This window comes from Anolis sagrei, chromosome 6 (assembly GCF_037176765.1).
Source record: "Anolis sagrei isolate rAnoSag1 chromosome 6, rAnoSag1.mat, whole genome shotgun sequence".
NCBI lineage: Eukaryota > Metazoa > Chordata > Lepidosauria > Squamata > Dactyloidae > Anolis > Anolis sagrei.
In genome coordinates, this window is record NC_090026.1 from 39102348 (window position 1) to 39128998 (window position 26651).

Consider the following 26651-nt stretch of genomic DNA (forward strand, 5'->3'; position numbering starts at 1 on the left):
TATTAACATGGCTGACAGATACAACATGTTCTCTCTGTACTAGGAACAGGTGTGTGTGTTGGATTTTTCTAATATTTTTGTCAGATAACATTTTTCTTTTTTATGTATAAAGATGTACCAAAAATAGTACATTCTTCAAAAAAATTCACAAAGAATTTGCATTTTAAGAAGTGTGGGAGAAAAGCAAAATTTGACAAATTGACTTGTTCCTATTCAAAGGACTTTGTTTGAGGGTTTTTTAAAAAGCAAAATTTGACAAATTGTCCCTATTCAAAGTACTTTGTTTGTGGTTTTTTAAAAATATATACATTATAACTGTATTCTCAATTTGCATCTGACATGATAAATAAACATTTCAAATAGGCTTGAAAAGCAAGCCATCCAATGGATACAAGATGTTACACAAAAAACTGCATTAAACAGCAAGCAGCTGAGGTAGGGGACCATTTCTAATTTCTATCTGTGAGCAAATGGCTTGGCCAAGCACTGTTGAGGAAGATGGATTCAGTAATTATCATTATTCATGAGTAAGTATTTCGCTGCTTTACAGACTTCCACTCAGAGACAACCCTACCATTAAAAGGAGAGTTAGGAGGATGCCTCAGGGGGCAAATGCTGGTGGTGAAACTTAAAAACATATGGCCACCTCTTCACCCCTAAACTAGCCGAATATATCCAGTTGAGAGGCTGGTCCATTGCTAGTGTTAAAATTAAGAACCGGTTGCCTACCAGGGTTTGGATTTTTGAATAATCAATGGGACAATGTGCAAAATATCTTTCAATGGCCTGCATCAGGTTATTTATTTATTTATTTATTTATTTATTTCTAACTCACTCCTCTCTCTGTCCGAAGGGACTCAGGACAGCTCCCAAATCCTTACTTTAACCAAGTTCTCTGAAACAGTCGTTCAAGTCACTATCTGGACTATATCATGCTGTAGGGGTGCTCTCCCATCTGAATGGTCATTCAAAATAATTCTGTGCACAATATGTGAATGAAAGTTTCCATCCTATTTCACTCTTCCTGTCATTCTGGTTTGCTATGTGTACGACAGGAATCTTGGAAAGAGTGACTGCCACCAAGGCTATAAGAGTGGGATTCAGTTGGAACACCAGACCAAAGAGACAGGAAACGACTAGCGAATTTCTGAACCAAACACTGTCTACTTTGTTCATGTTTTATTATAATCATATTTCTCTACAAAGAAGGACGAAGTACAGCATTAAAATTTCATGCTATACCATTATCTTTAAAAGCTTAATTGATCAATCAATTTCGAGAACACACACACACACCCCTCACCAGCATGGCTAAAGCTAGTTTCGTTCCACCTTTCAACATTTGTCTCAGAGGTCCTGACCGGCACTTATAGTCTTTAGTGGTACAATCCAGGTGTTGGTTTACCATACAATTGGCTGTTTAGGGTCACTTACCATATTTAACCCTGGTACTTTTTGGTCTGTCACCATCTCTCTTAATTGTACGGCTGTTTCTGAGCTTTCTCATCCTGGGTTTTAAAATTTATATTAAGAGAAAAAGTTAATATACAACAGGGGAATTTCGGAACATAGTATCAATTGAAGTAAAAATGGATTGTGTGAACTATCTAAAGATTTTCAGGGTCCAGATGATTTCATACTATATATCTGTCACACCCACATGGTCTATCCAGCATTAAAAATATATCCACAACCTTAGCTTTACATATATCAGATTAGGAAACATAACACCTAAAATGATCCTAATTTGGATTTACTTACAGGTAGAATATACATTTTGGTGAGAAGGGATTTTGTGAATTGTAGAGTGTCTGCAGCGTTGTTTTCAGTTCCTGTTACACTGAAATAAAGTAGTTCATAGCAAAGTGATACCAAGAGAGAATTCTACAGAATGCCATGTTTGAATATGCCTTCTATATGTCAGTCTGGGATTACTTTCTGTAATGCAGGAGAACTAGATAGATTAGACAGATTCAGCCATTGCTTCCTGATGTAAAGCAGTCAATAGACACACACCACAACCCATCCAAATCAAGGTACGTGCTTAAGGAGCTGTGGTACTTTTGCATAGGAGGCAAACACAAAAACAAACCCTCAAAAACCCTCCTGGTTCCTGACAAGAAAAAAAATCCAATAATAAAGGGAAAAAAATAAGAATTTACAATATTTTATTTATTTATCGTGTCAGGAGTGAACCAAAACAGTTGTATTGCATTAAAAACAAACAAACAAACAAGACACAAAGTTTGCAGACTTGGTATACTATTAAATGTCCTTTGACCAGTAGCTGGGCACTTGGAGTGCCTCTGGTGTTGCTGCAAGAAGGTCCTCCATTGAGCATGTCGCAGGGCTCAGGTTGCATTGCAGTAGGTGGTCTGTGGTTTGCTCTTCTCCACACTCGCATGTCGTGGATTCCACTTTGTAGCCCCATTTCTTAAGGTTGGCTCTGCACCTCATGGTGCCAGAGTGCAGTCTGTTCAGAGCCTTCAAAGTCACCCAGTTTTCTGTGTGCCCAAAGTTGCCCAGTTTTCTGTGTGTCTCTCATTTGGTATCAGCCATTGATTGAGGTTCTGGGTTTGAGCCTGCCACTTTTGGACTCTTGCTTGCTGAGGTGTTCCAGCGAGTGTCTCTGTAGATCTTAGAAAATTCTTAGATCTAAGAATGTGAAATTATTTCATATTGCCCAAGATGCATTGTTTCCCTCTATCTAATGGTGAAGCTGCCCTTGCCAACAGAAAATATGGTTTGTTTATGTATATGAAAAAAATATTAGAAAATGGGTCATTCCTCTCTAGTTATACACACACACACACACATTTTTAAAAATCTACAAATGCATAATTTCCCTCTCACTGACAATTCTACATTGCCTTTGAAGAAAGCTCCCTTTCAAATGCACGTTTCCACGCACAAGTATGACGTTAATTTGAACTCATAAGAAAACATTGGCAACAGGCCAATAATCTCTGTGACTAATCCAATTAATGACTTCTAACTCCATGCTGCCATAAAAGGCCAGATGCCAGGCTATTCTCAAACTTGTACTGGTAGTTTAATTTAGGAAGGGCACTTGTGGTTCCAAATGAAGTTCCTTCTGTACCACCTATAATCTTGAGACATTTTCACAATGAGCTCAGAAAGGTGGCATTCAGCAGCACTAATCTCAGAGGTTGTGTAATTCCTCTTAAATTGTAATAGCCCCCATTCTTGGGGGCCTCCATAGGATTAACTCCTGTTTGTTTTAGAAACAGAATCATAACTTTTTATACCATAATACCCAGAATGCCCCAAGCAGCTTGGCTATTGCTGACTAGCAGGTTCTGAGAGCTGCATCCAAAAAGATTTGAATTCTCCAGCACTGGGAAAGAAGACTGAACTTGGCCATGATAAAGTTGCTTCAGATTACATTTCTACTCAGATCCTGAGTGGCTTTCCAAAATCCAGGTTTGAATAATTTTGAGAATAACGATAGGCTTTCTTCCTTGCGTTCCTTATTTCAGGTCTCATCCTTCTTTTGATCTACTCTTAAACTCTCCCCATAGATTTTGAGCTTGGTTTTTCTTAGCTTGCATTGATGGGAAAAGAATCTTTGCCACATGAAGGAGTTGCTTGGTCCCAAAATAAAAGTTTGAATTTAGGGTACAGTTCCATTATCTGGACAGAGGCTACAAGGGGGGCTAGACAGAGAAGTATAGTCCATTTTATGAGGGGGGGGGGAGGTTGAAGGAGTTAAACAATTTCCCCCTGTTTTCCTATTATTTTTCCCACCCATGTTGCTGTTGTTGAAACAACCATCATTTATGACATGGGAGGGTGGTGGTGGTTGTAGTGGGGAATAAACTAGCAAAAATGGGGAAAATGGTTTTCCTCCATCAACCCCCCCCCCCCCCCCCCCCATAAAATGGACTATCCTTCTCCGTCTAGGCCTCCTTTTAAAGTCGGCTTGGATAATGGAACAGTACCAACTATAGTAATGGTAGAAAGCCACTCTATTATAATAGTCTGAGAGTTTAACTGGGACTCTGGGAGACTAAGGTTTGAATCCCTGATCAGCTATACAAATGCATTTAGTAATTTTGCACAAGTCACATTATTTCAAACTAAGAGGAAGCAAATGACAAATGTCTTCTGAATAAATCTTGCCATGAAAACTCTTGCCAAGAAAAACCTATATGGTTTCTCAAAGTTGGAAAATCTGCATGGTGGAGTATGCTTTAAGTCTTGGGCTTTGATACTGGGGGGTCAGAATTTGAATCCCACTCAGTCATGAAAACCCACCGGATGACTTTGGACAAGTTACACTCCCTCAGCATCAGCAAAAGGCAAGGGCAACCTCCTTTGAGCAAACCTTGTTAAGAAAACCTCATGATAGGTTTGCCTTAGGGTTGCCATAAGTAAGTAATAACTTGAAAGCATACACCAATAAATAAGTTGGAAGCGACTTCAAAGTACATAGCAACAACAACTTCTCTAAATAAATCTTGCCATGATAGGGTTGCCATAAATTGCAAGCAACTTCAAGGCGCATAACAACAACTTAACATGTGACCCACACAGTTAAAAATTTGGGCTCTTCTAATGTTCTGATATGTTGCTACTGCAGTAATCCCCAAAGCTCAAGAAAATTATGGGTACATTACATGTCAAACATGACCATATTTCATACCAGATCTTCCTGCATTTGTAATCTCATCTTGTGTCAACTTTCCTCGAGGATTTTGTCTGGCTTGTATTTTACAGATGGCCAGCTAGAATGCTGTGTGGATCACAACACAGTCATATTTTGAATCTTTAAGTTTCTCCAGCTTGTTGCAAAAATATTTTTATAAAATAATATAATTTTAGTGGACTAGGAACACTAGCTCTTATGTACTCTGCAAGAATTATTAGTTTACTAATCTACCTTAGTCCATCAACTAGCAGGATAAACCAATAGCCTATTTGTTGTTAACTCTCTTCAAGTCAACTTCAGTTTATGGAAATCCTATGGCTGAGAGATGTCCAAGTCACTCTATCCTCAAATAGCCCTGCACAAATCACAGAGATGGAGTGATGTGATTTCCTGATTGAGTCTATCCATCTGGAATTTGGTCTTCCTCTTTTCCTACTGCCTTCCAATTTACCAAGCATTATTGTCTTTTCTAGGGACTCATGTCTTCTAATGATGTGGCCAAAGTACAATAGCTTCAGTTTCGTCATATTGGCATCTAGGGATATTTTTATGGTTCATTTATTTGTCTTTTTAACAGGCCATGATGTCTGCAGAACTCTCCTCCAGCACAATGTTTCAAATAAGTTGATTTTCTTCCCATAACCTTTAAAATTATTATCCAGCTATTACATAGAAATGGGGAATATAATAAGATGGACCTCCCCAACTTTAATACTTAGTTATGTATGTTTAAGGCCCCTGGTGGGTTAAACTGCTGAGCTGCTGAACTCGCTGACTGAAACGTTGGTGGTTCAAATCCAGGAAGTGGGGTGAGCTCCCACTGTTAGGCCCAGCTTCTGCCAACCTAGCAGTTCAAAAACATGCAAATGTGAGTAGATCAATAGATACCGCTTCTGCAGGAAGGTAATGGCACTCCATGCAGTCATGCTGGCCACATGACCTTGGAGGTGTCTATGGACAATGCCAACTCTTCAGCTTAGAAATGGAGATGAGCACCAACCCCCTAGACTTAATGTCAGGGGAAACCTGTACCTTTATGTATGTTTATACTTCAGGATCTTGTCTAGTTCCTTCATAACTACCTTACGAAGTGGCTCATGCACCAATATAAATCCCAAGACACTGCCACACCAGTGTAAGAGCCATTCCTGCAGACTCATCAAATTTGTGTAGCCAAGATTGGTAACAAAACTGGGCTTCTCCTGCTTTCACAAGATTGCCTAATAAACACTGCCATTTAAGTGCCAATTAAAAATTTGATGTGTCTAGCTTCCCTCCCATTTTCCTAACTGCACATCATCAGTTTTCAAACTGCACCATTGTTTTTTCAGTGGCACATTTTGTGGCCAATTGTAAATAATGTCCCAATGGACATGTATAAATGTTATTTTTAAGAATAACATGCATTCAAAAATACTGGAAAATGAGCACAAGAGATAATATGCATGCAATGTAAAGGTAAATATGTATTTATACCATGTATACAAGATTAAATCAAGCTAGACCTCTCAGTTGCAGCTAAGAATCACTCTGTCGGGGAAGCCACAGTTACCTTGATATTGCAATACCTGAGCAGTGCTCTTAATAGCAAGATGTATTGAAGGTCTCTCATATATAGGGTCACCATACCTTTAAACTGACTTGATAGCAAATAACAACAAATATTTGCCAAAATTTCAGTGCAGATGTTTTGAGAAAGAAATGCAGAAAGAATACAGTAAAGATTTATGAAACAAACATAAAACTGAAGGACTGAAAATAAACTGATCCAACCATTCCATAATAAACCCAATAAACCAAAACATCCTAGCTATGTAGAAACGTGTGTCCTCCTAATATATTAGATTACAACAACCTCTCCAGCCTGTATTGAGAAGAAGTCCCCCTTCCTATCCAGATGCACCACATGTTACAGTCCAACACATTGCGAAGTTACCAGGCTGGATAAGTCTACTGAAAAGCATCCCCAATCTATTTCCCAGACTCAGTTCTTAACAGTGATTTTTACCCACTGAACTGACAAGTGGAAGAAACATCCACACATCTTATTTTGCTGTTTGCAGGGATGATGTAACTTGACAATTTATCATCCTTGATTTATTAGTTGCTTACTCAAAGACAAATGAAAGCTTAGGATTAACAGAAGACGCAATGTGAAACAGTCCCACATTTTTAAAGAAAAACTATGATATCAAGCAGCTTCCCTGTTTCAGTTCCTTCAATCGTTATTTCTGCTTTGAGGCCATTTTTTAAAAGTATGTATGTGCCTCCTGGTTTCTCACAGGAAGGTCTTCTAACTCCGCAGGAACATCATAGATGATTATACATTAAGGCAGGATGTGATGCAGAATATTATCTCGCATTATCCTCCCACCTCATCATATCATCACACAGTTTCTTTTGGCGTTATTATTTTGCACTACTAGAGGAATCTGAAAGAATGTTCTCCAGTTTGGTTGAAGATTGTGTGTGTGTTTGTGATGGGATATTGACCATCAAAATGTGATTTTTCTCTCTTGTTAAAATAATGGGAACTATTTGCTTGGCAACATGACATTCTTAGCTCTGAATCTAATCCAAACCCAACAATTCGGGGGTGCTTTGAATGCAATTTTTCAGCTTCTTGGCAGGGGGTTGGACTGGATGGCCCATGAGGTCTCTTCCAACTCTATGATTCTATGATTCGAATTCAACGAAATTTACCTACATGTTTACTCAGAATTCAACAATTGATTATATGGCTTCGGTGGAAATAACCAATAGACTTTAAGCCTGTGCTGTATAGGTTGAAGGAGGTAGAAGAATCTGACTGGTGGACTAGACAAGTGTTTCTTCAATGTTCGTGGTATGCCAGTGTGATTCTCAAGTCTATCCACATAGTACAGCAACACCACCCTTCTACTTTAACTCCCATGGCTACATCCTGAGGAATCCTAGATTTTTTTTCATTTGGTGAAGCGATAGAGCTCTCTGGCTGCAAATTCTTAATGCTTCATAAATTCTAACATTGTATAATATGTTTTCATGAAAGTTGTTGTGGAATTGAATCATAGCACTGTGTTTGTGTGATGTGAAAAGACCCTCAGAGAGGGCTGAACAAGAATCTATATATATAAATTTGTTAGGGGCATCCAACGAGGAAACAAAACTCAAAAACCCCCCAACGAAACTGTGCCATGCCCATAACACAACCCACAAGGTACAAACATATCTACTCAAAATGAAAAACAACACAACAACACACTCACAAAACGGCAAAACAACAAAACTCAAAAAAAACCAACGAAACTTAACCAAAATTGCCATGCCCATAACACAACCCACAAGGTACAAACATATCTACTCAAAATGAAAAACAACACAACAACACACTCACAAAACGGCAAAACAACAAAACTCAAAAACCCCCAACGAAACTTAACCAAAATTGCCATGCCCATAACACAACCCACAAGGTACAAACATATCTACTCAAAATGAAAAACAACACAACAACACACTCACAAAACGGCAAAACAACAAAACTCAAAAACCCCCAACGAAACTTAACCAAAATTGCCATGCCCATAACACAACCCACAAGGTACAAACATATCTACTCAAAATGAAAAACAACACAACAACACACTCACAAAACGGCAAATCAACAAAACTCACAAACCCCCCAACGAAACTTAACCAAAATTCCCATGCCCATAACACAACCCATAAGGTACAAACATATCTACTCAAAATGAAAAACAACACAACAACACACTCACAAAACGGCAAAACAACTGAGCATGCGCATTGGTGCCCAGCCGCAAGTTCCCTGGCGCGCGCACACAGTTCCCTCTGCGGAAGCCATGCCCACTCCAAGCCCTGCCGCGCCGCTTCCCGCACACACACACCCCTGCCGCACGCACACACACAACCCCACGCTCCATCACTCCCCCCGCCGCACACACACACGCAACCCCATGCTCCATCACTCCCCCACCGCCACACACACACGCGCAACCCCACTCCCCCCCGCTGCCGCACACACACGCAACCCCACGCTCCATCACTCCCCCCGCTGCCGCACACACACACACAACCTCACGCTCCATCACTCGCCTGCCCCAATCTTACCTCCTTTTACTTCACGCCACCTCCAAACCCCACCGCACCCCTTCCCGCCCTGTCAAAATCCAGGAAAGACAGGAAGGAAGGAAAGAAGGAAGAAAGAGAAAGGGAGATAAAGAAAAGGGGGAAGGAAGGAAAGTTAGAGAAAGAAGGAAATAAAAAGCGAAAGAAGGAAGCAAACAGGGAGGGAAGAAAGGCAAAGGAAGAAAGGGGGAGGGAATGAAGGAAAGAGAGAAGGATGAAACCAAGTAGTGAAAGAAGGAAAGAAAGAAAGAGGTAGAGAAGGAAGAAAGGAGAGAAAGGGGGAAGGAATAGGTAGGTACCTCTCTTTCATAATAGTCCAGATATCTACCTCAACTTTGATAAGTTTTACTATAGGCCACAGCAACGCGTGGCAGGGCACAGCTAGTTTTTTATAAGAATTTGCTAAAATATGAAGAATTCTTTATATTGAGAATGAAATAAATCGCTTTTTTTTCAATGTGATGATCCAGTATTGTGCACCTGGAGTCTAATGTTCTACCCTCGGAGATTAAGATCATCCAGGGAGGCCCTGCTCTCGGTCCTGCCTTCTTTGCAGGCATGACTGGTGGGAACAAGAGACAGGGCCTTCTCAGTGGTGGCCCCTCAGCTCTGTAACCCCCCCCCCCCAGTGACATTAGATCAGCCCTCCCTCATAGCCTTCAGAAGAAAGGTAAAAATTTGGCTGTGTGATGAGGCTTTCAGGGAATAGTGCAGTGCAATTAACAGATCTGGAATAAATGGAATGACTATGGAACAGCTTGGACTACGACTATGGATGGCACGATTTTAATATGTAATGTCACATTTTTAAATGTTTAATATGTTTTTAATTTTAATCTAATTTAATTTTAATTTTGTGGAATTATATGTGTTTTAAGACATTGAATAATTGCCTTCGGTCCCCTTCAGGGTAGAGAAAGCTGGTATATAAATATAATAAATAAATAAATACACATGCCGGTCCATGTTTCTTCCACTCCAAGGCATGGTCTGATGTGTATTTACTGGGTGTGAAGGGATAGGAGGATACCTCTCTGGGGCACACCATCATAGGTGACAGCGAGAAGGGGCAACAGGTTATGCCCAAAGACCTTAGCAATCTATTGGCATTCTCCTGTGCATTCACTAAGTCACTGGAGATCAGGAAGAGCAATGCCAGCTCTGTTCCCCTTACTATCAAGATGGAGTTGAGTTCTGCCTAGGTGCTTCTATGTGTCCAACAATGTTCCCTCTCATAACTCAAAAAATACATTCTAAACATGGAGCCTCCTTATTTTTAGTTTCTACTGAAGTCTCTTCTAGAAGCTGGAGGGGGACTTTTGCAATGCTTCAGGTACATGAAGCTTAGTTTCTGGAAGATTTTCTTCTTCTCCAATCCAATATGCACAGGTCATCATCTGAAGATGACAGAGACAAGGAAGTATCTCTTCACATAGCATTTAATTAAAACTATGGAATCCACTCCCACATGGAATGAATGACAGCCGACAATTTTAATAGCTCTAAAGGAAAACTAGACAAATTAGGGGGCATAAATGACAATGGTACTTAATGGCAATAGATTGCCTCCAGTATCAGTGACAATGTATGTTTTAGGGATATAATTCTTTGCTACTTTTGTCACCTAAGTAAGGAATGAGTTTTAGCAATCATCTTCTTGCTGTGAAGAGTTTTTTTAAGTATAGTTTTCACAGTTCATTTGCACTTCAAGACTTTTTTCTTTTTACAAAGTTCACACATGAATATAGTGTGCAGAAAACAGTATTTTCTGCTCAAGAAAAAAGTCATTTTATGCACAAAAATAATATTTCTGCACATAAATGTTATTTTATATGCAGAAAATGTTGCAAATAGGATCTTTGAGCAAAATTAAATGTAGGTTTGGAGGGAGGAAGCGGCTTTTTTTTTTTTTTGACAGATTACATTTTCCGTATAGGAATGATATTTCTGTGCAAAAGGTTATTTTCTGCACAGACAATGCCATTTTTAATACAAATGTCATGTGCAAGTGTTGCCCCAAATGCAAAGATTTTCATCAGGATTTTCCCACAATTCTGAAATATTTTGGAATATTCTTTGCATTCCGTGTGTGAGTGTGAGTATCATGCCTGTGTAATGGATCATCAAGTCATTTCAACTTTTAGCTAACCTTAAAGTTTCAACATATGAAAAATTCAGAAGTAGTTCACTAGTGCCTTTTTCTTTACACTAACAAAAGTCTTTCTAAAGTATCATCATCACTAAAATGCCACTGCCATTAGCTGCAAATGATCTTTCACTAGTGCAACCTCTCCCACTATTGCTGCTGATAGGATTGTAACACATCACTTTTTGTGTTGAGCCCTTTAGTTTTAAAAGGCTGAGCAAGATTATTTTGCTAAAATAAGGAGGACATAGGAGCTTGAGAATTTCTTCTCCTTGCTAATTCAAATATTGTCTGTTTCTTCACCTGTCACACCCAGAATGTCAACCTGCTTCTTCCTTCCATAAACATCCGTCTTTGCCATATTTCCCACTAATCCCTCAGTAATAACAGCCAAACATAGGAATATTTTAATGCACATTAAAAGCATCATATTTCCTTACTGACCATCTAAAGTTGATATTGAGGTTTAAAATTTTTCAACACTCAGTTTTCATACTTTATGTGTGAATGCATGTGTACTGGGTTCCAATTCCCACTAGTGATGGTGAATTTAGAATATGTAGGTAGCAAGCAAATATGATGGATTAATGGTATTAGTGCCTTACACATCTGCCTAATGGACTCCCACACCAATATTTTGCTGTTTTTCTTTTTTGCTTTTGCTGTTTCTCTTTTTCCAAATGGGAAACATGTCACTCGGTATGAAAAATTAAGTACTGAATTGACAGGAGTTGGTGATGGAAATATCTAGGGATATAACTACAGACACACAAAAAGAAAAGTAATTCTAGAAATCATGTTCTTCATGGAAAACACATATACCTGTTTAATCTGAAACTACAAGGGTAGTTTACTGGTGTGTAGAGCAGCAGTTCAGTGAAGATCAAATAAAGCCATTATTTTGGGATGGGCAGCACTATTGTCCATTCATTTCTTGAATGGACAATACTGCTGCTCTTATAGCCACACCTGCACGGAGTAATAAACATACAAGTTTCTGTTTTGATCCAAATCTGCAAACCAGTTCTAGTCATTTTCATCTACACTAGAAACTATTATTGGAGTTAATAAGTCTTAATTGCAAGCAAACCATCCCAAAATACTTTGCATTACAGCAAACAACCTCGTCAGATGAGCAGCCGGAATCGCCACGCATAGTGGCAAATCTGGCGGTGCCCATTGGAGTGCATGAGGAACCCGTCATCTCATGCCCTGCATCTTCCAACTCACCAGTAACCCCATTCCCCTGGCCACCCACCATTGACTTCTATTGAACACAGAAATCCACCTGTGGCGTTGACATGTAATGCACCAGTTCTCCTATACTTTTGTGAAGGAGCCTTTTTGGAAGTTGTTGTATGTTGTGGGATCGGAAACAGGGGGCTCCGTCATAACGGTATAGATCAATGTTTCTCAACCTGGGGGAGGGTCTCAAGGGGGATGTCAGAAGGGTCATCAAAGACCATCAGAAAACCAAGTATTTTCTGTTAGTCATTGGGGTTCTGTGTGGGAAGCTTGGCCCAATTCTATCATTCCCAGCAACTACAAATCCCAAATGACAAAATCAATCCCCTCAACCTTACCAGTATTCAAATTTGAGCACATCGGGTATTTGTGCCTAGTTTGGTTCCGTGAATGAAAATACATCCTGCATATCAGATATTTACATTGTGATTCATAATCGTAGAAAAATTATAGTTAGAAAGTAGTAATGAAAATAATGTTATGGTTGGGGGTCACCACAACATGAGGAACCATATTAAGGGATCATGGCATTAAGAAGGTTGAGAACCACTGGTATGGATGAACCGACGCATACCACCGAAAAGTACCTCATGTGACGAGATTGAAAGATAGCTCATAACTAGAGAAAATCCTTCTCTTTGCTCTATTTGCCCAGTTGAGAGGGAAATGGGGAAAGGTGTGTCTTTGTGACTCAAAGCATCCTAGTGCTTTACCCTTGTGAATCCTGGCTCGACTACATTTATTTCCGTTGACTTGGTAAGTTTCACCACTCACACTATATTGTGAATGGGAGACCTACCATGTCAACAGAACAACACTGATAAAATCTTTCTCTTACTCAAGGGGGTACAACATGACATTCCAATGAGATGTATTCCTGGGAAAGGTGATGACGTCCATTATATAGAAACAATACACATATGAGAAAGGCGTAATGAAAATATTCAGCAGAAAGATGATTAATTCACTTGGATGTCTTCCATAATTATCTACACCCACTTAGGCCTTAGGTCATGGAAAGATTGGGGTTTTTTTAAAAAAATCTCTCTAGCAATAAACTACAAAGCATCTTCCCCAACCTTTAAAGAAAGAAAACATTTTTATTGATACAATATTAACCCTTCCACACTGTATTGTCTAATTTTGCAAAAGGACCTGAAACTTAATACTCACTTGCTGATCTTGACGTCGCTGCACTTCCTGCTCAGTGTCTCAAATCCTAATTCCTATTCAGTTGGGACTTGTTTCCTACAGAGCAAGAACAAAACCAGACTGAAAGTCAGACTGCATATCTAGGAATACAATCTTATGTGTGCTTCTTCTACATAAGGAAAAGACCTTTCTTTTCCTTGTGTTGGAGACTGAATTGATTTAGGTTAGGTTTTTCAGCAGGCACATGGCAGGAGTGTGTGGAACTTAGGTCAAAGGTGAAAAAAGCCACATCCCCTTTTATAGGAGACTGTTTCTCTCCCTTTCCACCATCCCCATTTTTGTCCCTCTCTGTTTCTGCCACCCCTTCTATCTCTCTACCTAGTAGCTGCCAAAGAGCAGTAGCCGCTGGTGATTTTCATGTCATTTGGTGGGTGAATTTGCTGTGGGTTTAATCTAAATTTTAAAAGAGGCATCTAATGTAGATTCAGGACTTTGTATTTTCTTTGAACATCAGGTTAAAGACTAGAACAACTTCACTTCTCCAACAAATTAGAAGCCACCAACCACCACTAGCTGCTAACAGTGAAATTTGAGCTTGGAATGAAGTTTGCCTGCAAATGGCTTATCCCTATGTAAAATATTGCAACCTAATCTTACTGCATCTTATTTATTTGTGTATTTTATACAGTCACAGGATTCAAAGCAGCTTACAACTAGTTAAAACAAAGTACAGCCAAAGTATAAATATTTATCTGTTGAAGGTAGAGGTAAAGGTTTTCCCTGACTTTAAGTCTTGTCGTGTCCAACTCTGGAGGGTGGTGCTCATCTCCGTTTCTAAGCTGAGGGACCAGCATTGTCCGTAACCTTCCAGATTATGAGGCCAGCATGACTGCATGCAGAGCCATTACCTTCCCGCAGAAGCATCACCTGTTGATCTACTTGCATGTTTTCGAACTGCTAGGTTGGCAGAAGCTGGGGCTAACAACAGGAGCTCACCCCATCATGCAGATTCAAACTGTTAACCTTCCAGTCAGCAAGTTCTGCAGCTTAGCAGTTTAACCCACTGCACCACCACGACCCATATCTATCTGTTTATCATCTTTCTATTATTTTTTAAATCAAAAATCCCTCTAGTTGTATAATAGATATTTTTAAAACAGATTTCAGGGTAATGGACAATTATATTTAAAACAATAGAACGTGACGACAATCCTAACAACAGCAAAACATTTAACTGAAGCAAAGAACAACAGCCAACATAATTGACTAGATTTAATCAGCCAAGTAAAATGCCTTGGCAAAAAACCGGAGTGAGTTAGCAGCAAAAGAACATTGACGTTGGCACCAGTTGTATCACCATGGAGCAAGTATTCCACAGTTGAGGTGCCACAATTTAGAAGGCTTTGTTCTACATTGTTGAGATGTAATGTACCTGAGTAACTTGTAGAACAATCTCTCCTACTAATTTTAGGTAAGGTTATGTGTGGGCTGACTGGGCTAATTACCGTATATACCCGAATATAAGCCGGGTTTTCAGCCCTTTTTTAAGGCTGAAAAAGTCTCCCTCGGCTTATATTCGAGTGACGGTCCTGGTGGGAAGACATGGAGCTGAAAGAAGCCCTTCACCTACCTGCGAGGACCCTCACCTTTCCGCCTCTACCGCCCTCTCGGCACAGCAACCCAGCTAGGAGAGAGAGAGGAGAGGAAGGCAAGTGCAGAGATATAGAGCACTCCGAGAGGAAGAGAGGAAGGGGCGTGTGGTTGCTGTGCGGAGAGGGCGTATGCCTGTGCTGAGCTCTCTGAGTATTATTTTATTCTATTGTTATTATTACATTTTTTATTTTGTCCTATTATTATTGTTATTACATTTATTATTTTACTCTTATTTATTATTATTGGAAAGATACATACTGGTAAGCACATTTACACTGAAGAAGGTTAGAATAATGATTTCATCAGAGTTGGACAGTCTTAAGTTACAGTTTTATGTAAATATTCAAAAACATTTAACCTACTGATGCCACAATTAGTGTAATTTTATTGGCATCTATTTTTATTTTTGAAATATACCAGTAGCTGCTGTATTTCCCACCCCTGGCTTATACTCAAGTCAATATGTTTTCCCAGTTTTTTGTGGTAAAATTAGGTGCCTCAGTTTATATTCGGGTCGGTTTATACTCGAGTATATACGGTATCTAGAATAGGTCAACAGAGCTTGAAGAAAGACACACCTAGAGGATTCAGTAAACTCCCCCAATGCAAGTTTGGATTCAAAAGGAAATGAGTATTTAGTGCCATGTTTAAGCTAGAAATGTTCTCTTAGTCAAAGAGAATCTTTCTGCAGTCACATTCTTGAAACTCTTCTTCATTCAACAGCAAAGGAAACTAAATAGCAGAGTGCAAAGCTTTCTGAAGAGTTCCTCTTTCCTTTTCCACAATGGGATGGCCTCTATATTCTGTGATGACAAAATGTGATGTCTGCCATAATTTATATATTGAGCAGGAGCCAGTTCATTGCACACCATTCCTTGAAATCTGTGTGACTGTACTTGTAGTTTTCTGAGTTGCATGTAAAAGAGTTGCCCTCAGATTTGCCCCTCTTTAAGATGTTACAAGGCCTTTTTTTCCCAAGTTGTCAGGTGACCTAACTTCAAATGCTATTCCCAACTCCATGGAATCAATTGCTGAATACTAAGTCAATACACAAAGCCCACTGATTCAATGAATCCAGTCTAATTGGGGACTGCCATTGGATCCGAGTCATTGTTCAAGGAATGGAAGTCCCACCAAGAGCAGCAACAGCACCTGGCATAACACCCTAATTAAGAGATTTTCATTCTGCTCTCACAGTGAGATTAATTCTATGATTATTATTTACAGATTGAAACTGGACGGGTTACCAATGCAGGCATTGTTTTACAGATTGACAATGCTAAGATGGCAACTGAGGACTTCAGGCTCAAGTAAGTCCTTTCTTGAATTCCACACTTGTTCTTGGAAGCTAAAAATATATAAGACATTGAAGTTGGTCTTAATCTTTAATAATCAAAGCAATGAAACTACTACCAAATAGCATGTGATATAGAGCATGGTTAAAATAATCATATACAATGTGAGTCACACTATTTATTACTGTAAATAGAGGGGAGCCTGTGGCTGTCCATGTGTTGTTCAACTCCAGCTTTCATCACCCACTGGCACCCTACCCAATGATGGGGCAATGGGTACTATAATCCAATAACATTTTGGAAATCTGCCAGTTGCCTAATAATGTTCTTCCCAGTTTTTCTCATGGATGGAAGGAAAGTAGTTGGCAACTTGGCTAACCAACAGGCCATTCTGAATTAGAAGTATATATTGTGGCTGTCAGTAGGACGTGCTAAGATGAAATGTTTGCCCCACACTGCTTTCTTGCCTCTTCTGGATGGAAGAGAAAGTTTGCAGAATTATGTGACCAAAACTATCTGTTTGCTTTTGTCTATTCCTGAAACTAGCTATGAAAATCTTCTTGATTAGGACTGAAATACCAACACATCATCTGGTGCATAGATAGGTGGTGTTCAGGCAGCATATCGGATAAGCACCTTATACAATTTGAGTGTCAGGAATCAGAATCGCAGTCTGAAGCTTTGAAGTTCAGACTAAAATGTGGAACACATTGCTCCACCAGCCTTATTGAATGGAAAGGAAATGTCTTAAAGCAACCAAAGATGGAGGGCTAAACTTCACTCATTCCCCAACAAACTCACAATGATTTTTTTAAAAAAGCCCACATTTGTTTTAGAAATAAATAGACAAATGTGTATTGATTAAGTGTGCTGTCGCACGCTGGGCCTGTGCATAAGACTGTAGACAGGACATACATTCCATGTGCCCAACGGGATGCTGGGCCCTTGGATTTCCTTAAAGCAGAGTCTTTAGATTGCTTAAAGGTTCAACAATGTTCTTTATTAATAAAAACAAACAGGTACTTTAAGGCTTTCTTAACAGTCTATTGGCTCTCTCTCAATCTTGTCCACAGGGAACAGGCACTATCTTCATAAACTGTATTTTACCTCATAGGGAAATCCTTAACTTCTAATCTGGGCAGTCTTTCTTTGCCTCTGTTGGTGTGGAGCCCCTGCACCCGGTACCAACTTCCGCGAGTGACCCTTACAAAGCAGAGCTTTGTAGACCTCCAGGGGAAAAGAATTCAGGCTTCCGTGATGGCTGACTGAAGTCCTTCAGCAAAAGAGCTGTAAGGCTGTGTGATCCTCGGCCAAGCTGTGGGCTGTATAACCCCGGCCAAGCTGTAGGCTGTATATCTCCCCGGCCAAGCCGTGGAGCTGTATCTCCCCAACCAAGCTGTAGAAGATGAAGCTTTCTACAGGAGCTCTTGGTATTATGTCCTGCATGAAAGGCTTCTCTGTGTGGACTGAACCCAAAATGGCTCCTATTCCCTCCAAAAACCCAAAAGGGGGCGGGACCAGGGAACCTAACTATAAATGACAGGTGGCTTGCCCTATGATTGCAGCCAAAAGAAGCCACCTATCTGCAGAGTCCCTGAAACTTAGGACTACAACAAACATTCAGTGCAAAGCAAACAAAATAGGAACTCCTGGTACAGCTGTATCTGCACATTAAGCATGGATTTGTCCAGCTTGGTCTTCAGCATGCATAGTATTATTTGAGTCCTTTGGTGAGAATGTAGATTTGAACTCTGAGCAAAGTTCTGTCCACACTCCAGGCATGTATAGGGTTTCTCCCCAGTGTGAGTCCTTTGATGTGAACATAGACTTGCACTATGAGTTAAGCTTTTTCCACACTCCAGGCAAATATGCTGATGTTTTTATGTTGTATCCCGATGCTTTTATGTTAAGCCACTTTAAGTCTCCTGAGAGATAAAGCAGGGTAGTAATAACAACAACAACAACAACAACAGCTTACCCAATGTTGCCAAATGGGTTTGGAAAGCAATTTTCTTCGCAGGAAGGGGGCAAATTTGTTGCATGAAAAATACTAGTTGAGTAATGTTTAGTCAGACAATGTTACATGTTTGTGTTTTTTTCTTCTTCTGAAGATTATGAATGCCCTGAGATAGCAGAAGGGCCAGGTGGTCCAAGTGCATATTTTCAATCTGTATTATTATTTAGACAAAAGTGAAAGATAATAAGTATATTGGTAATCTCCCATAGAGAGTTGCTGCTGTCCAGTACCCATAACTATGTCACTTTTTCTTTTTGACTAAGATATGAGGCAGAAAAAGCCCTCAGGCAAAGTGTGCAAGATGATGTTGAGAATATTCGCAAAGAACTTGACAACATGACAATCATAATAACTGACTTGGAAATGGATATTGAAGCTTTGAGGGAAGATCACATACTCAAGAAGAAGGAACATGAGAAGGTATGAATTAAACTTCTTAATGATTACTGTGATGAACATAGGACAAGACTAGTGCAAGTTGTCTAATGCTAGAAATCTTGGATCAGTAAATGCTAGTTTACTGATGATGTTTTTCATGCTGTGACTTAAAAGCAATATTGCAATTTTAGGGGCTTAATCTGAAACCCATTGCTATACCTGTTGTTGATTATGATTAATGCCTAGACCATGGGTCATTTGCATAAAGTAAAGGTAAAGGTTTCCCCTTGACATTAAGTTTAGTCAAGTCTGAGACTGGGGTGGTGGTGCTCATCTCAATTTCTAAGCCAAAGAGCCAGCCTTGTCTGTAGACGCCTCCTAGGTCATGTGGCCTGCATGACTGCATGGAGCACGGTTACCTTCCCACCAAAATGGTACCTATTGAGCTACTCATATTTTTGAACTGCATGTTTTTGAAGTGTTAGGTTGGCAGAAGCTGGGGCTAACAGTGGGATCTCACCCTACTCCCTGGATTCAAACAGCTGACCTTTTGGTCAGCAAGTTCAGCAGCTCAGTGGTTTAGCCTGCTGCACCACCGGGAGCTCCTTTGCCATTTGCATACAAACAAACAAATAAATAAATCCAATATAAATGTGGAACATTATTAAACAATATAAAAGTACAACAAAAAGGAAAGAAAATGTTTCCTGAAATTTCTATGTGGTAGTAACAGCACTGTGTAAACTCTTCGACCACAATTGAGCACACAAGCATTTAATTCCTATCAATTAAAAACTGACACCCTGGATTTTCTGTCTGTTTACTTAGCACAGCATGCCCTTGATGTTATGCCCTGCTATTTTCTGGGACTGTACAAACCATTTTGTACCCATCTTGATGCTGCTCAATCACATGAACTTCCTTAAAGGCACAGGAAGAATGGTGCTGGATCTATCTAGCCCAGTATTTTCTTCCCATATGAATGAATTAGATACACAAGGAAGACATGCATGCATTTATGTTCCCCAACAAATGATAATCAGAGGCATACTGTGGAAGATATTTAAAGTAATAGTTGCCCTTGATAGCTTTATTCCCCATGAGTTTTTCTAAACTCTGTTTAAAGTGATCAAGCAAGTATCCATTAGTATAACTAGCTGTTTAATTATGAAAATGTACTTTCTTTGGCCAATCCTGAATTTCACCATGTCGGTTAATTAGGCATTCTGGTTTCTAATATGATGAGAGGGAAGAGACATATATTTATCCATTTTCTTTCTTCTCCCCATGCATAAATGGGATGGGGTCAGAGCTTGTCAGACAACGGGTACATCTACAATCGATGCCACTTAAAACTGTAATGGATTCATGGGAGTTGTTGTTTTACAAGGTCTTTAACATTCCCTGCTAAAGAGTACCAGTGCCACACCAAACTATAAATCCTAGGTTTCCACATCATTGATCCATGGAAGTCAAAGTGGTGTCAAACTGCATTAATTCTACAGTGTAGATCCAGTCAAAATTTCATCATGAGCCATCCATATACTCTGTGTGTGTGTATGTATGTGTGTGTGTGTGTGTGTGTGTGTGTGTGTGTATATATATATATATATATATATATATATTCTCTTTCAACTTCTAGACATTCTCTTTGAACATCCCACAAATAGAGATCCCACAGATACACAGTGATATGGTTATTGGCTACCCCATACTCATTCACTAAAGAGAGTAATGGATTCATGGGAGTTGTTGTTTTACAAGGTCTTTAACATTCCCTGCTAAAGAGTACCAGTGCCTCACCAAACTATAAATCCTAGGATTCCACAGCATTGATCCATGGAAGTCAAAGTGGTGTCAAACTGCATTAATTCTACAGTGTAGATCCAGTCAAAATTTCATCATGAGCCATCCATATACTCTCTCTGTGTGTGTATGTGTGTGTGTGTATTCTCTTTCAACTTCTAGACATTCCCTTTGAACATCCCACAAATAGAGATCCGACAGATACACAGTGATAAGGCTATTGGCTACCCCATGTTCACTCACTGAAGAGAGTAAGGCTATATAGAGAATGCTGTGTGTTTCCAAACAATTTCTCTAACCAACTATTACAGCAGGGAAGGACACATCTAAATACCCGCTCTCCTCCTGGCCACCTTTGAGGATTAAAGAGTAAAAAATATATTTTGCACTAAATATATCGCACTGTTACCTGTTATTGATTTACCTCTACAAAGTCATGATGTTGGATTTCATTAACCCAAAAGTAATGCACTATGTGTAATACTAATTTGAATATGTTATTGTCAAGCTCTGGCTATTCCCAGCATGTTGTACCTGTCTGCGATGTAGCTATTAAAGATGGGAAGCCCTGAGGATATGTAAGAGTTAAGCATTTCAATCCCTGCCCCAGCACAAGAATCAAAAGCTTTGTTTTCTCCTATATTATTTTTTAAAATCTCAGATTATTTTCATGCCAAATAAATATCTAAATTTGAGGCTATTTATTTTACGAAAACCTTAGTGAAATTCTCATTTGTCATTGATGAAACATGGACTTCTTAACATTTTGCTAACATCTTGCATTGATTCTGCAGTTCAAGATTCAAAGGAGCATCAGCTATACAAACGCAGAACGTGAAAGCAATAGGAAAGCGCATTTCACTAACTTGTGATATTTTATGATTAGCAAATACTTTGGGAAAGATGCAATTTCCTTCTGAAAACCAAAAGCAATCAGTGCACCTCCACTTTGTGGCTTCCTAGTTCTGACGGATTTTACCCTTATTTTCTCAGCTTCCCAAAGGCACTCACAGCATGTGAACCACAGGGTAATATTGTAAAGAAGGGAACTTTACCAAACCAGTTCAGCTTGCCTAATAATTAGGTTGTTTACATAGTAATCAGGCGTTTTCATTCAGCTGCTCCCATGGTAATAATTACAGAGGACCTTTATGGCTTTTTTGCACGGAAACGTGGCAATAGACAGTTTTTAAAAACTATTGACAGAGACGAAAGGTACCATTTCTGATTCATAATAGGTTCTCCCCCTTGCAAAAAAAGTTTCAAGTTCTATTGCAAAAAGACCAGGGTTTTTAAAGCTAGAGTATTTCAATTCTTTTGTAGTATGACTTTGATCAAACTGTTTTTTTCCCAAAAACCAGTATAAATTCAACAGAAATTAATACGCTTGCAACATCAATTTGCTCTTACCATAAACATGTCCTCTCCATTACCTATATTATCTGAGAAATATTCAGCAACAGGCTGTATTAGCATCTGCATGATTCCCAGATCATCCCAATCATTTCTTGTTATTGTTTCTTCATCCCCTCCCTTCTAGACTTTGAACATCTTCTTTAAAATCTCTTATTGGAAACCAGGTTATATAAGAACCATGATTTCACTTGTTTGGGATGCATCTACACCTGCTTATATTTAGCTCTGGAGCTGCCCTGGATGCAGTTCAGGAGCCTCATTAGATGGGCAAAATTGCCTGTCATGTGACACTTTTACTTCACTTGCGACATGAAGCCCAACGACTCCCATCCCATGGTGTCGATCTGCTTCTGGCAGGGTTCCATGGTGCACGTGAAGTGAAAACCTGGTAAACCACCATGATGGCAACATGCTGGATTTGCCATGATGCATGTCAAATCCCATCCTTAATGTGATGAGGTTCCAGGAGTACCTCAAAACCCTTTCAGAGTCCATATCAACTGACAGCGCATTGCAGCCATTGTCATTTTTTTGCCAGGCAAAAGTAGCTCCCTGGCAGAGCCTTACTGGTGACGTCACTTCTGGAAAGGTCACTACAGAACACCCCGCCATGGGTGATGACCACAAGCAATGTTGCTAGCAAAGCTTTGCTAGAGAGCTGCTTGATGTGCTGCTGTCTGGAGAAACAGCACTAGGTCTTTTTGAGATGTGGATATTGGATAGATACAGTGTTAGTTTGCTTCGTGTACAAAACTTAGGTTACCGTGATGCAAAAAAAGAAAGAATTTATAATAAACCAGCAGTCAAAAATAATTCACTGTCATCAGCAGTATGAGAAAAACAAACAAATTACATTTTTAAAAAGGTTGAAATTCTTGTGCAAGGAAAAAATCAATATGTGAGGTGCTTAAGGAATCACAGAAATAATTTTAAAAAACATCCTCGCATCTCAGCCAGTTTCTGGCTCATTAAATCTTCCCTCAGAGCTAAGCCAAATCCAAATCCAGGCAGAAGAAAACAAATATGGTTTTGTCACCTATAAATGGTGATGCAGAATCCTGTTCAACCAGCATAGTCCTCCCCTCCCAGGACTAGAAAATGTTGTTGGCAATCTCTCTCTGGACTAAGATTCTGGGTGTACTTAATTGCTTTTTAATGGTTGGGAATGTGAGCCAGAGAGAAAGGAAGACATTACATTGAGCCACCCAGCTCCACCTCTTCTGCCTTCCTTCCAATGCTTGTCTAATTGCATATTACATTGTGAACCCTTTGGGAAGACACTGCACCATTCTTTGACTGAATGTGGATGCAATTAGGACGAGGACAAGGTGGCTGTGGTAACATGGACATTTAATCATGTGGGAGAGTGCAATCCAATATTCCAATGGTGAAAAGAAAGTGTTCCTTCCTTGCTACATCCTCCTTCATTTAAATGTATATTCTTGAACAAACTACATCCTGAAAGGAATCACATAGTGGTGCATTCTAGAAACCAAAGCCAAAAACCAAACCACATCAATACCAGTGGTGACTAACTAGGAAACAGATTTTGGAGGCATGGTAGTTACTCCCAGGAACATGACTGATGTGAATTGATAAATGTCATATGTGAATTGATAAATGTCATAGTTAGGAAGGGATTGAGGAGAAACTGGAAACCTCATGGCACCTTTATGCAAATCTGTGATGCAACCAAACATAGAAACTTGTATGTCTTTAACTCCATTACAAATAAGAGAATCAGAGAAAGTGTACAGAAGGGTATCTTATATGTTCAGGGGGGGGGGTTCAGCATACTCTGCTATGAAGAGAAATGTTTATTCTTGATATTTTTTAGCTTTTTTGGGGGGACACACCAAAAGTAAGATATGAAATAGGTTTTCAAATTATTCATTGTATTGAGAAACTGAGTTGAGACAGTGTATGCCTCTCTCATCATATTGAATATGTAGGTTGTCCAGTGATCATTGCTTAGCAGAGATGGTAGGAAAAATACAAAATATCACATAACACATGATTTCTTTACAAAATTTGTCCCCATTATATGGTGATGGCCCATAGTTTAGATGTTATTAAAGGGAAGAAGAGAAATGTTTGGATGGGAAATTTAGTCACAGAGACAATATTTAATGTCCAGGTTTGGAAACAGTGTACCCATGAACAGTACCTTCTATATAAGTTGGCCCCATGTATAAGTCAAGGGCAGGTTTGTGGGGTGGGGGACATTATGGACTTTGATATGACTTATGGATTGGATAAGTCATTGGTCATTCTGCAGAGAGGGGAAAGCACTAGCATCACCTCAGGGAGTCAAATGTCCCTAGGTGCCATCAGAATTTTCCAGTTGTGCAACCTTTTGTCATGCATCATGATGGCATGTATGACATTTTCCTTCTTTATTCCATCATGTCTAGAATATGGAAGACTCTGGTGCTTTTAAAGATGTCAATGTGAACGTGAAGGTGAATACAGCTCCACAAGAAGACCTGGCCAAGATCCTGGCAGGGATAAGATCAGATTATGAAGCAATTATCCAAAAGAATCACCAAAGCCTTGATGCCTGGTTCCAACAGCAGGTATACTTAAAATAAAGAAGAGCATAAATTTAGATGCATCCAGTGACATCCACCAAAAAATGAGACACATCTTAAGATGCTGAAAATATAGTATTTTATTACCAAAAACATGCAATGCACTTCAGTCTGTGCGTCTACATTAAAATATCACACATGAATGTGGGATAACCAATTGTGTAAGAATATTATTATGTTTGCACATTTTCTAAAGCTTGCAAATGCCCACTTAAAATCAAAAGGGTAGGAGTTTCTGACAGAAGAGTTCCAAAATTATTTACTGGCAGAATAAGAACACGGGAATAAAGGTTGAAGTTTTTTTTTTAAAAAAAAAAGAGCAGATGGTAGGAAGAATATTCTAGGGCACATTGAGCTAAAGCAGTGGTTCCCAGCCTTTCTTTGTCCAGGGACCACTTGACCAGGGACCACTTTGACCAATGACCGTTTTGACCAGGGGCCACTCTCCAACATTAGCACCAAAGGGGTTACATATCAGTTTTTGGTCAACATTAGATGCTGGTTATTTGGGGTGCTGATTCGGAAAATGGCAATGGATAGACCACACCAGCTCTAGTTTCTGATACAGAACATAGACACCCAGTAGTCGCCATCTGCTCTCCCACAGAAAATATTTAATAATCTAGAGCTGATGTGGTCTATCCAAGGGGTCGGGACTGGTCAGCGACAGGGAAGGAGGGTCAGGAGGTGTGAAAGGAGCAGAAATAAAACAAATAAAACAAAGTGGAATTAGGTTCGGAGACCAAATTTTCATCCTTGTGGCCCAGTGGTGGTCTGTGGCTCACAGGTTAAGAACCACTGAGCTAAAGGGAAAAGGCCTGTCAGAAAACTGACAGATTTTATAGGATTAAGAAATAGTCAGCCTCTTCCTTTGGAACCAAAGGGAACAAAATTGTAATTATAAAATCCAGTTCGCCTCATTTTCAGCAGAACCTTTCCACTAGACTACAGCCCTTAAAAGAAGTTCTTAGGAGTATCCCTAAGTAAAACAAATACATGGGATTTTTAATATATTTCATTTAATAAAAGATCATATTTTCAGTATTCATAGAACAAGGAAGATGTGATTAGGTTGATCGAATTTTTTAGGCTTCAGTAGCCTTTTCCATGTTTACTTACTCCCAGACATGTCAGAATACAGCTCCCATCACTCCAGTGTCAGCTAGGGATGATCAAGTTAACACATCCCAGAAGTTTTATTTCACACAATGTCCATGATAGCACTACATCCAGGGTATTTTAACCTGAATGCCTGCCCAGGCATATGGTGAATTTAAAGTTTGCATTATGTTTCTAACAGGATGCTGGCCACTGAGTAAATCTGAAAAGTTTCAAACAAAGAGATATCCCAGCCACTGTACTGTACCCTCCTTTTGCAATCGCTCCCAGTAGAAGTAAGTCTAGAAAGGACGACTTCTCAATTAGACCGCACAGGGCCCCACAAAAAGGGTGTGCTTGAAACACACTCAGTTTAACCTGTTGACAGCAGCAAGTATGAACAAAGACAATCACTTCTGCTTTTGTGTCATAGATTGCAAATGACTCTTTGGAAGAAAAGCCCAACCAGGAAGAACAACAAAGCAACCAAAAGGAAATAAGTGAGTTGAATCGCACACTGCAAGGCCTGGAAATTGATCTGCAGACACACCTCAACAAGGTAACTACTGAGAGCATAGGAGGACATGCAGTAAATCATATTTCTGACACCCCCTCCCATGTTCAGTCATATTCTGCCCTGGTATTAGTTCTGTTTATATAAGCAAGGCTGACGCTGCTACAAATGACAGTACAAATGTGAGAAATGACAGCAGAAATGTGGCTTCCTCAATGTACATGAGAATTACGCATATCAAGAGTAGAAACCTTTTGTCTGTTGAAAGGCTCGTACTCTCTGAGTACAATCGAGTCTCCACATTAACTAGGGTTAGGAACAAAGGACAGCCACAAAAGTGGAAAAATTGTGAATAAAATTTACTATTTTTTAAACCAGAGGGAATACCTCTGTAGGAATCTCTAGAGAAGTAGACTGTTAGGAATTGTGAGAGTTGGAGTCCAAAACTCATGAAGTTTGCCCATGCCTGGTCTAGATCATCCATTGGAAGATGACAATAGACTCATGCTTGAGGACCTAGAGATTCCTAACAAGAAC

The 26651-nt window shown here is 39.5% G+C and overlaps 1 protein-coding gene across 1 annotated transcript in view; it reads left to right on the forward strand.

The window, feature by feature from the left end:
- The window catches only part of LOC132778246 (keratin, type I cytoskeletal 23-like), a 34071-nt gene that overhangs the window by 1552 nt on the left and 5868 nt on the right, over positions 1-26651 (forward strand). Inside the window, exons 2-5 of the mRNA XM_060781014.2 lie at positions 16227-16309; positions 18575-18731; positions 24326-24487; positions 26034-26159. Of these exons, the coding sequence (XP_060636997.2) occupies positions 16227-16309; positions 18575-18731; positions 24326-24487; positions 26034-26159 (528 nt within the window). The remainder of the gene's footprint in view (positions 1-16226; positions 16310-18574; positions 18732-24325; positions 24488-26033; positions 26160-26651) is intronic.